The sequence below is a fragment of the Haematobia irritans genome, chromosome 1 (assembly GCF_050003625.1).
Source record: "Haematobia irritans isolate KBUSLIRL chromosome 1, ASM5000362v1, whole genome shotgun sequence".
Taxonomy (NCBI): domain Eukaryota; kingdom Metazoa; phylum Arthropoda; class Insecta; order Diptera; family Muscidae; genus Haematobia; species Haematobia irritans.
In genome coordinates, this window is record NC_134397.1 from 111,178,517 (window position 1) to 111,191,126 (window position 12,610).

At 32.7% G+C, this 12,610-nt stretch overlaps 1 protein-coding gene and 1 long non-coding RNA gene across 2 annotated transcripts; both read right to left on the bottom strand.

The window, feature by feature from the left end:
• Positions 1 to 3,729: 3,729 nt before the first annotated feature.
• LOC142221676 (uncharacterized) lies at positions 3,730 to 4,782 on the bottom strand. Its single transcript, XR_012718183.1, has 3 exons — positions 4,504 to 4,782; positions 4,336 to 4,439; positions 3,730 to 4,270 (listed from the first exon to the last, which is right to left on the bottom strand). It is a non-coding gene; the product is annotated as an uncharacterized LOC142221676 (long non-coding RNA).
• A 1,173-nt stretch (positions 4,783 to 5,955) lies between these two features.
• EloB (transcription elongation factor elongin B) lies at positions 5,956 to 10,303 on the bottom strand. Its single transcript, XM_075291445.1, has 4 exons — positions 10,010 to 10,303; positions 9,619 to 9,712; positions 8,176 to 8,320; positions 5,956 to 6,641 (listed from the first exon to the last, which is right to left on the bottom strand). The coding sequence occupies exons 1-4, from the start codon at positions 10,010 to 10,012 to the stop codon at positions 6,527 to 6,529; spliced, it is 357 nt and encodes a 118-aa protein (XP_075147560.1). The 5' UTR covers positions 10,013 to 10,303; the 3' UTR covers positions 5,956 to 6,526.
• Between the last annotated feature and the right edge of the window lie 2,307 nt (positions 10,304 to 12,610).

The following is a 12,610-nucleotide window of genomic DNA, read 5'->3' on the forward strand; positions in this document are numbered from 1 at the left end:
AAAAAAAGCGATTTTTGCTCTGAGTGGAATATAATTAGATAATTTAATGCAATTTGATATAAACATTACTGACAAAGAACATTGGTTTCGTTGTGGCAATGCATATGAAAGATAATTAAGTGAATTTGAATATACACACACACGTAAATATCATACAAATCAACATCATGACATGTGCATACATAAATATGTTAAACCCTCACTAGCAACATCAAAATCCATCCGTCTTGAAAGGCCTTTCATCGATGGACCTGAGCTAACAAGTAAGTGGTTTATTTTAATTTCTCACTATTGCATATGAGACATGCTCTCACTGAATATAACAGAGAACCGTTATAGTTCGGAGAGACGTTTGTCCAAAATATAATTAAATTCATTTTAATTTAATTTCTGAAATTGAAATGCATATTTCCTGTCTGTAATTTAAATTTAATATCAATCTTATATATTGATTTCCGTTTTAATGACAGGATTGCTTTCAATCTCAGAAAAACGAGATAGATGGCTCTTTGGTTAGAGTGCATACGAAATAGTTGTAGTTAGCCTAGTTTGGAAATGATGGCATGAGTGGTCAGATCCCCAATTTTGTTTATACAGTTTTAAAGCCATTGTTGAAATGTGCATTTGTGCTAACAGTACCCATGCCAACATATAGAGTCTACAACTGTGTCGTATGTCACCATAGAACTTTGAAACACCATTGGAAAACATTGTCGCGATTTTGAAGATTACTTTTGGTATTGCAAACAACATATCTGTTCACATGTATAAAGATTAAATTTGAAAATTCATGTCACTTGAACTCAATTAACTTCTCCAATTCAATTGCGGGAGACTGTTGCCCAAATATCATTTATGCGTTTAATGAGATCAATGATCTACAGTGAATCAGCTGATGTTTTTTTTTGTCCACATGTATGAGACATTCCATTTTCGTTTAACCAAAAGCCAATTGTAAATTTCTAACTTAAACTCTTCATTGAACGTAATTCGATTTCTCTTTTATGCCTAATGTCGATTAATTATATGTTCAATTACAACTGAATTCTATTACTAGGGCAATTGCTAGTAACTCATTTAATTATTTACATGAACTATCACTTTATCTAATCAAGTATTGAAGGCGAAATTAATAGCCGACTAATTTATTTTTTTTTCTACTTTATTCATTGCTGTTTTCGGATATTAGTATATATAAGATTTTTAGACAGTAAATTCTGAATTTTATTTCTATGTTAATTTAGAATAAGACGTTGAACTGTATTTGCGCTGAAAATGAAAATAACTATGAATCATTGAATCTAAGCCATCGTAATGAAAATTCATTGTGGGTTTTTGTTTAATAAAAGTGGATTCATTGTCACAATGCACTAGATCCAGAACTTAGTTTGATTTCTTCCAGCCGGAATGTAGAAGAGGGGTGGTATCGTGGGTCTATCAATTGAATTTCGTTTGGATACTAGGTAGACAGGATGGGTGGGCAATTGGTGGCTAAATATCATCTCAGCCGCATAGCAATCTGTTCCTGAATATCTGTTTCAATTATACTTTCTTTCTTCTGTTACTGTTTTTTTTTTTTGGAAAACAATCGTTTTCGTCTTTATGAGCACGCAGCAATTATTTATTAAAATTTTATGGTAGCGATTCAGGCGAGTGAAATGGCAAGATCCCACACCACCGACGAGCAAGTAGGCCGGATAGACATGCGTGCTACGCTATTATCACTTTCCACAGAAATGTAGGATCCTTTTCCTATTTATTTTGAACCGTTGTATGCTACAGACACCTTTCAGTCCATACACAAATTGATGGAAACGGGTGCAACCATAAAGAATTGCAAACAACTCTTTCTCAATTTGTGCATATCTGGTCTGAGCATCCGTAAGGGATGCCGAAGCATATGCTATAGGATGACGATCATGAAGTATCGCAGCTCCCACCGCGTACTGAGACGCGTCTACTGTTAAAGTAAGAGGTTTAGAGGAATCAAAATATGTTAGAAGAGGTGTCTGGGTCAACTCACTTTTCAAATTGTTAAACTCTTCCATATGATGTCTGTCCCAGTGCCATTCTACGCTGTTTTTCAGCAACTGCCTTAAATATTTGTCTTTTAGAGATAAATTTTGTATAAATGAACCAAAATAGTTCACCATACCTAAAAATCTTTGGAGTTCAGTTTTATTCTTTGGACATGGCATTTCTACAACAGCCCTAGTCTTCTCCTTATCTACCATAACGCCATCCTGGTTAAACATATGGCCTAAGAATTTTATCTCCTTAAGCAAAAACTTAGACTTTTCCCTTTTAAATCTGACACCTACTTCTTTAGCTCTTTTTAGCACTGCCTCTAGTATTCTATTATGCTCATCTTCTGTTCTCGCGTGTATAAGAAAATCATCAATATAAATAATAAGGCCATCGATCCCATCAAACAACCTGACCATCTCACCATGGAAAATTTCCGGGGCCGCGTTTATTCCAAATGGCAACCGGAGAAATCTATACCGCCCAAATGGCGTATTAAATGTAGTTAACTCTGACGACTTTTTATCTAATGGCAACATCCAAAAGCCACTATTTGCATCCAAAACACTGAAAACTTTGCTGCCATTTAACTCTGCTTTACATACATCAATATCCGGAAATGGATAATGTGGACGTAGAATAGCCTTATTAAGACTCCTAGGGTCTAAGCAAATTCTCAACTTCCCAGTAGACTTCCGGACTAAAACAATGGAATTGACCCATTCAGTAGGTTCCTCAACAGTAGTTATTACACCCATATCAACCATTCTCTTCAGTTCTACCTTTAACTCATTGCGTAGTGCAAATGGAATTTTCCTTGGTAGGTCTATGACCGGGTCAACATCATCTCTTAGCACAAATTTGCATTCTGTTTTCACCAAACCCAATCCATCAAAAATGTCGTCATATTTCTTCAAAATATCACTACAACAAACCGCATTCACCATTTTAATCAAATTCATTTTTTGAGCCAATTCTAGTCCAATAATATTTTTACATGGCAAATCTAATATAAAAAATAGAGCACTATATTGATCATCATTATGCTTGAATGTAATGTGCACTTTACCAAACACGGGCATTTGTTCTCCATTGAATGCAAATATGCGAACTTTGGTTTTTTCAATTCTTTCTAATAACTGTAAATTCTGAGCAGCTTCAAATGACAGAATGTTTGCTTGCGCTCCCGTATCTATTTGACATTCAAGCATATTGTTATCAATACATACCAATATGTTCCATTCCATACTGTTTCCCTCTCTGCGAGCCAGTGATCCAATGAAAAGATCTTCGTCCTCTGCTTCTAACTGTTTTATAAACCGTGCTGATTTTTGTTGTTGTTGCTGCGAGTACCGATGTTGACCTTGACTTTGAACACGTTGTTGTCGCTTCTTATAGCACATCTTACCAAAATGACCCTTATTTTTACAGCAATGGCATATGACATCTTCAGCTGGACACTTTGAACGATGCTTTTGTCCGCATTTACCACAAGGTTTCTTCCATTACCCTCAACAGTGAAATTCAACACATTAGCAATAATATCTCAAGTGTTATCCTCAAATTGAAATGCATCGCTACTCAATAATTTGTCAAACAATTTTCGATGCGAGTCAAATTCAAAATTAACATCGTTGCAAATGCTTTTCAACCTAAATTTGTATGAATGATATCCCCACTTCAAATTGAAAGTCAAAGCCAAAATTCTATGAATTTTGTATAATTTATTCATTTTCATCAAAATAAAATATATAATAATACACTACACTACATAATACACTACAATACCAATTGATAAATAATAATCTTATTAAACATATCAACAAATAAGAACAAAAAAAAAAAACAACAAAACTTTAAATATCTTAAACATTATTAGTAAACACTTTTGCATTGATAATTCGATTTCCTTCCTTTTGGTGTCATAAAACAGCATTAAAATTTATTAACATGCGGGCAATTTGAAATTAGGAACGTACTGGACCGCGTGTTAGAATTGATTTCCAGCAGAAGGAATTCACAAAATATTCATTTTAAACTGATAATAGCATATGAATTAAACTGACGATGTGATGCACATTTTCATCCAGAAGTTGTTGATTTCAACAATTTGTTGTTTTTAACAATTTTAATTGGTTGCACTTGTAATGTTTCTGGAAACTATTTCTTGTCGATAAGCCACTCATTTTTCATTAGTTAGCTTCTTATTGTTTGCAAGAATGTAGCATCCAAAGATTTTAGTTTTCTGCAAAGAGATTTAAATTTGGTGACTTCTTTAAAGTGTTTATTTAATTTTTCATATTGACGTACCAATTATTATAAACTATTTGAAGCAGTTCCAGTTAATTGTCCACCATTTTTCATTGGCCAGCTTTTAATGTTTTCAAGAACGTAGAATCCATAATTTTAGTTTTCTGCAGAGAGATATAAATGTAGTGACTTCCTTAAAGTTTTATTTCATTTTTTATTTTCACTTACCTATTTTTATAAACTATTTGGTTATATGTCTAATATTTTCCATTTTTTTATTTCTTGCAATTGACCACGAACTTCGTTGCACAAATAAGTATTGAAAACCATATGGTTTTTTCGTTGCATTTTAGGGTAGTTTTTTGTCAAAGTTTTCTCATATTATCTTCAACACCTTTTCAAAGATTTCGTCAACATTTTGGCAAATTGGAAGTAGTTCGCAAATAATTTGAAGATGTATTGAAGATGAGCTATTTCAAGTCAAGTTGAATTTATGTTGAAAATTATATTTACCCTCAAATTTAAAAGTTGTTGCATTTGAAAAACGCTCATCCTGTGTTTATTGGGTTGTCTCTAGACCACAAGGAACCCATCCCCTATCCGGTTCAAATGTCTCTATAACAGGGTTAATTAACACATTTCTGGCCCTTTTGCATCTATAACAGGGACAGTTCTATTTTTGGATTTGTTTTCAGTAATATTTTCCCTACATTTGTTCATTTTCTACCAATATCACAAACATTTAAATTGACGTTTCAACGCTGTGTGTTGAATGGCGTTTGTGGCTGAATGCGTTAAGGCGTTCTGTTATGCTGCCAGTAATCCCAGGTTCAAAACCTGGTCGGAGCGAAAAAGTTTTTCAAATTGTAAAAATTAGATAATAAGACAAATAAATATAAAAAACAACATTGATAGAAGTAAGAAGTAAAATTGGTGAAAAAATTTGTTTTTTTTTAGAACTGTCTCTCTAACATGTCTATTTGAACTGGTTAATTGATGGGTTGAAAACAACCGGTTAAAGGATTGGTTTGTAGGTATCTATGTGGGGGTCAATTAACCCTTCCTATGACAACCCCATGTTAATTTCACTGGTCACCTAACCAGTTAAAGGACCTGTACCGGCTATAAAGGACAGATTAAATGACCGGTTTGGGATCAGTCCCAAGAACTGAAGGGTGTCTGCCAAACACATATACACTCACATAGATATATGCTCGTATTACTACAACAACAATAACAATGACAATGAGATGAAATGAGAATGCAAAATAACAAAGCAAAGGGGTTGTTATACTATAAGGGAGAAAGAACTAACATTTCGATATGAAGATAAGCAAACAAAAGAATATAAAAGAAATTTAGGAAAGTACCAGAAAATGAATAGATGATTCCAACAAGCGATAACGAAATTTTATCGTTACAATTTGAAATTTTAAATTAACGGAAACCAATTTAAATAAACTTAAATCTATAATTATCAAATTCCTAACAATATTATATTTATTGTTTTTATGTTAGCCTGATATCAATAAGAAATTAATATATAAATAGAATCATCTAACCCGCCCAGATCTTACTAAAGATTATGGAAATTTGTATTAGCCAACACTGAAACATATGTGTAGTCAGGCTTGTAAGATTGATTCCCAAAAATATAAAAAAAACATAAAAGTGAAGACCTACATTTCAAAAACATTTCATTCGGTTTTATTTTTCTTAACATAAGTTAATTTGTTATCTGAATATAAACGTTTTAAAATTAAAATTAGCAATCTTGAAGCGAGACGTAAAGCTTACATGACCTTTCCTAAGCCTATATTGGTGTTTAGATTAACAATTATATTTATAGAAATTAAAACAAACCCAATTAATTGAAATTCTGTGTTTAAAAATGTTAACCCTTCATCTCCTCTCCATCATGCCTTAAACATAAAACGAGCATTTACGTTTGTGGTTCATTTTGCTGTTGCTTGGTATAACTACAAGTGTGTAAAAACATGTTTCAGTCGACTTTGAAGTTTTTTCGTGTAAAATATACATAAACAGCTTTTACCACTGCTTGGTGTTTTTTATTTCTTCATTCGACTTAAATAGTTTTAAATATTAAATATATTTTTTATATTAAATTAAAAGAGAATTGTTAATTGATTTTGCTTTTATGCCTTAGAAAATTTTGCTGTTATGTTATCTGCTAAATTGCTACTGCATTTCCTTTGCTCATGTTTGTTGTCTCGTTATTGAATGAGTACATCTATGCCACTTGTTCTTTGCCATTTGCTGCTTCCTGGTTTTTCATAACTTCTGGTAAATCTGGTGGTGATGAATATGATGTAATATCGAGTGATTCAAATTCGCCGTTTTCCTTTCTGCAAAGAAAAAAATAATAACATGAATTCATGGGATAACAGGTCGAGTCCCCGTAATAAGATAGTATAAACTTTTTATTGGCAAACTTTTCTTTTTTTCAACAAAATTTCCTTTAACCATAGCTGTGTCACCAGGAAGTACACAACAAGGATAAAAAGGGCTTTCTTTGAAGAACTTACCGTAGCCTGGTGGGAATGATTTTAGTGAAAAGATTCTTTATACGTGGTGCAATGGTTAGCATGCCCGCCTTGCATACACAAGGTCGTGGGTTCGATTCCTGCTTCGACCGAACACCAAAAAGTTTTTCAGCGGTGGATTATCCCACCTCAGTAATGCTGGTGACATTTCTGAGGGTATCAAAGCTTCTCTAAGTGGTTTCAATGCAATGTGGAACGCCGTTCGGACTCGGCTATAAAAAGGAGGTCCCTTGTCATTGAGCTTAACATGGAATCGGGCAGCACTCAGTGATAAGAGAGAAGTTCACCAATGTGGTATCACAATGGACGGAATAGTCTAAGTGAGCCTGATACATCGGGCTGCCACATAACCTAACCTAACCTAACCTTCTTTATACTATGCATAATAAATTTGAATTTAGAATAAAATAGAGGTTTTATATACATTTGGCTATATATTGTACGACCATACCATAACCGGATGGTTACATTCATTTATAACCATATGATTAGAAACAAATCAATCCAGTGGCATTTATTGAGGGGCCGAACAGTCAATAAAGAAGCTTCCCAATGACAAAATGCAATTGTTTTTATTCCAAAAATAGCTCATATTCGATATGCACATCAACATTCTTATGTATGTGTACATATATAATCAGGCTTGTGGAAGCAACAGTACAAAATAACGACCTTAACGACAAATATTAATTGAAATAAAATATAAAATAGACAACTGGTAATATAAATATATCTTGTATTACTCAGCGACTTGGAGGGGTTTATGATAAGAAGTCTCTGCCAAGAAAATAAAGAGCATTTTAAAATAACAACAAACATATATATGTTTGTTGCAGTTTCTGGTCTGATACTGAAAAGGTATAATCTACTTTTCATTTAATTTTATTCATCATACTACTGTGGACCAAAACAGTAAGACTGTGGTCATAATTTTAAATAAACGATATTGGTTGTATTTTTGTCGAAAAACTCAAAAATAATCAATACGGTATGCAAAAGCCGCATTGTTTATTATATCAACTAGCGCCGTTTAGGACAATATGTTGATAGATTCCCCGATGTAGTACGTAGACAAAACGTTACGACAAATGTATTCCACAAGAAAATCAAAAAATCTTAGGGCCGGTTATTCAATGTTTTGTTATTATTTATAGTGCCGATAAAAAGCCGATCATATACAAAAATGTTATTAACCGGTCGATTATCCTCCGGATAAGTACTATCGCAGGATGAGAAACCGATCATTACTATTTTATGTCTACAGTGTTAGGTGTAATATAAAGGCAACATTAACCATAATATGAATCCAACACTTTTGAAAACATACAAAACTTACCTTAAAGCCAAACCTAATTGGGCTGGTGCTTGCGCCTTGGCTGTTGACATAGTGATACCGTAATCTTGTAATGTATTGTCATCTTCCATAATATCATTGTCTTGGTTGTATAAGCGCTGATCTGCTGGCTTAACTTTTAAAATTCCTAAAAAACCGTTATTAGTTACAAGTTTAAGTTGTAAATACAAATAATAATTGGATGAAAATATGGGAAAAACAAATTTCCTACATTCTACATCTAATTCATTTATTTGTCGGAAATATCGTGATGCTTTATTTGTTGGGAAAATAAAAAAATGAATTTTGGTTAACGTCATCTTTTAATTATTTACTTTTTAAGTTTGGAGCAGGAAAAAAGTAAAAATATATATCTCCATATCTTTATTCATATATTTTTTATTTTATTATGTGTTTTGAGGCAATACCAAAAAGTTATGTTTTTAATTGTTGGACAGTTATGATTATTGTATACATACATTTTTATTTGAAAAAAAATGTATGTTATACATCAAAAGATTTTTTTTAGTGAAACAATAATGTTTATTAATGAAAACAAATATTGCCGACCACAGTTCATACCCCAACGGGCAAGGCATTGACCCCTTCTGTAGGGATATATACTTTTAGGATATATATTACTAGGATGTATACTTTCTTTAATAAATTATATATTCTAAATAAATATATGTATATAGTTTTGTATAATTGTATAAATCATATACGAGCAATAAAGATTAACCGATTTAACACCCTAAAATCTACACGTTATGTGGATATTCTAATAAGGTAGCGCTTTGATATATGCCTCCAAAACTGTGTTTTATCACTTTTATTGTTCGGGAATCATTTTAAAATATTCGCCAAGGAATGGTACAAAAAACCGTTTGTAACTTGATATATTTTTTTAATGTAATGCTCCCACCATTACGAATTCGTGCATAATTTTATTATTTCATCTAAAAAGAAACGGATCCTAATATTTTTTCTTAATTAATAAGAAAACAAGAAAATATTGTTTATAATATGCAACAGTTTTGTAAAACGAAATAAATTACTTATTTTTTTTTTATTATTCTCGCGTTGCATACAAACTTCTGAGAGATTTCAAATACTATTATGAAAACATGTACAGTATGTCAAGAAAGTGTTTTGACAATAGGATAAAACTTATGTTTTGTTCCAAAATTAAATATAATTTAATTTTAAAAAATATTTTATTATGTATTTTGCAAAGTATACATATTTTATTTTTCTCAAAACGAATTAACAACTCGATTTTTACTTCAATTATTTCTGGAATTTAAAATATTTGGCAATGTCAAAAGACTTTCTTGACATACTGTATATATTTGAGACAAAACATATATGTACGCATATATGTGCGGACACAAAATATTTGTCATTGAATAATAAAACGATGAACAACTAAGCTAAATTGTTTACCTTCCAGCATGCGTTTCAATTCGGCCACCGATGTGTTCTCTTTGGCATCCGTGAAGATGGTAGTCTTGTGCTTTCTAATCATCAGGAACACATCCTAAAGAAAAAAATAAAACAAAAATTATTATTGATACATGTATACATTTGCCGGAGCATGGTGTGCTTAAGTAATTTTATAATTTTTGGTCAAAGTTCAGTTTTGCAAGTTTTTTGTTGTCATAGCCATAAATATGATGACAGTCGGGCAGTTTGGGTTATAACAATGGTATGTAGTTGTAAATGTGTGGGAGATGAACTACTCGTTGATTCAACAAAAAAAAAAAAACAAATCAAATACATTGTGGTTGGGGTTCTAGGTGTCACCAATGTGAGAAAGGACTTCTTATAGACTTACCATGCTGCTATTGTTGACTTGTAGTATTTTTTGTACCTAAAAACGTATATGGCCTTGCTGCCTGGTTTTCTCCTACTTGAGCTCTTTTTGGAGATTCACTCAGAAAATTTAACTATTCTATCTAAACTTTCTCCGCTGGCCACCTCCTTTCTCTTAGGCTTGTTTTTGTTACAGCCGTCTGATTCTTCAGCAAATCACAGGTAATAAGTTCCGGCTAGAGCAATTAAAATATATAGGCAAAAAGTTAACTTTTTCTTGCCGCACAATAACAGGGACCCATCTAATTAGACTACGTTCCTCTTGACATCTGTCAAAATTAGTTGTCGTTGCATTTGGTTCTTGTACAACCAAATACGTCCGTAGTTGTTCAAAGCACTACGCCAGCAATGACGGGGATGATAAAGTTGTCACATGTACTTATTATTCATGCAGCAGTGGGTAAGGCCAACAACATGAAAATCTGTTTGCTATCGCGTTGTTTATATTCTTTAAAATGGATTATTAAAGAAAAGTAAGCATGCAAAAAGGGAATTTAGCGGCTAAATGTGGGTATTACGACTACTTTTCTTTAATAACCCATTATAAAACTATAAACTTTGCGAAAAATTGTTTTGGGCTATTTCCCCGCCAGCATTTTAAAGTTCCATTTCATCCTCATCGCTACCACAGACTCGTAAGTGACACTGCAACAATCGCCAACTGTGATGGGGAAGCGTATGAAATGTACATGAAAGTATTTTGCCATCACTGTTGTTACAAGAGTCATTTTATATTTTGTGAAACACCAAGCGCAACTATAGTTTCTTATAATTTATTTAAATAAAATCGATAATGAAGTGCTGAAAACATAGTTATTTCGCTAAAATTGTAAAAGGTATGTTCCCTGCCAACATTTTTTGAATTTGACGGCGCTTCTGAGAATCCCCACCACGTCGAAAACAGTTGTACACGATATCCAAAACTAGTCGGAAAAGCGCCGTCACTATTGAGAAGTTGTACCACGCCAAGTTACTACAAAAAAGCATCGCGTGAGTGCAATTATTAGGTGCCTTTTTAGCTACATTTAGAACGACGCCAATAGGAGTCCCTACAAACTATTAGAAAGAGTTCATTTTAAGATAGTTGTAAAAGAATCATTGTGGTCAAGTAAAATACCATTGTTTACAATTTTATTAATTTGAATAACAATTTATTATTTATTCCAGGTATACCATTTATACGAATAAAAACACATTGAACATAATGCCTTAAAAAGGAATTATGTTGATTTATAAGTTGCAATTCTGCTGATTCTCCAGCATCTATCAGTTTTTATTCTTGACGGATGCAGCGTGTCCGGAAAAATATTTGAAAAAGTATCACTTTATTCCATTTGGAAAGTCAAAAATTATTCACCAATATACCTTTCACAATTTTAAGGTTTCAGCACTTCATTATAATTTTAATTTAAATAAATTATAAGAAGCTAGTTGCGTTTGCGTTTCACAAAATATAAAATGGCTCTTGTAACAATAGTGATGGCAAAATACTTTCATGTACATTTTGTACTTTTTGATACGCTTCCCCCATCACAATTGGCGATTGTTGTAATGTCACTTACGAGTCTGTGGTAGCGATGAGGATGAAATGGAACTTTGAAATGCTGGCAGGGTTGGTGAACAATTTGTGACTTTCCAAATGGAATAAAGTGATTGTTTTTCAGATTTTTTACAGACACGCTGCCTCCATCGAGAACAAAAAACACTGGCTGATAGACGCTGCAACATGTAACTTGCCACTTATAAATCAACATGTTGTGATAGTGGTATAAATGTTATATTTATAAGAATTTATCATGTTTGTTTATCAATGTTTAATCAAATTAATAAACATCTAAATAATCGTGTTTTACTTGACTACAATGGTTCTTTTACAACTATCTTAAAATGCACTTTTCCTGATTGGTTGAAGGGGCTCTTATTGGCGTCGTTCTAAATTTATTTAAAAAAAGACACATAATAATTGCACTCATGCGATACTTTTTTGTAGAAATTTTCCGACGAGTTTTCGATGTCGTATACGATTGCTTTAGACGTGGTGGGAATTCTCAGAAGCGCCGTCAAATTCAAAAAATGTTGGCAGGGTTCCTATCACGTTCTAATAAAATTTTCATCTTAAGGCCGGTACTCTGTTCAGTTTTCGCGTTGAAACTCCATACAAAACCAAAAAATGCGAAACACTAGCGAAATTGTTTCCATTTGTGGTACTTTGTTTTTTTTTTTTTCAGTTGAAAAACTGACATTTATAGCATGGCGCCATTTGCAATGTGAATTAAGAAATAAATTATTTTTTAAAACTATTTGTGTGGGTTTAAACGCAAACACGGATCATATTTTTGTTCCGAAAATATACAAAGGATCAAAGGAGTAGCAGATCAATTGCCCACGGAAAAATAAAATGTTAATTTTGTAAAAGCAAGCAGCAACCACCAACTTAATTCAATATCGCTCCCTGTTACCTAAATAAACACCGCTTTCTAGTTGCGAAATAATGGTTTCTATAAATTTTTTTTCGCTAGAGTGAACATAGTACCGGCCTTTAAGTTAAGTACTATGTTCGCTT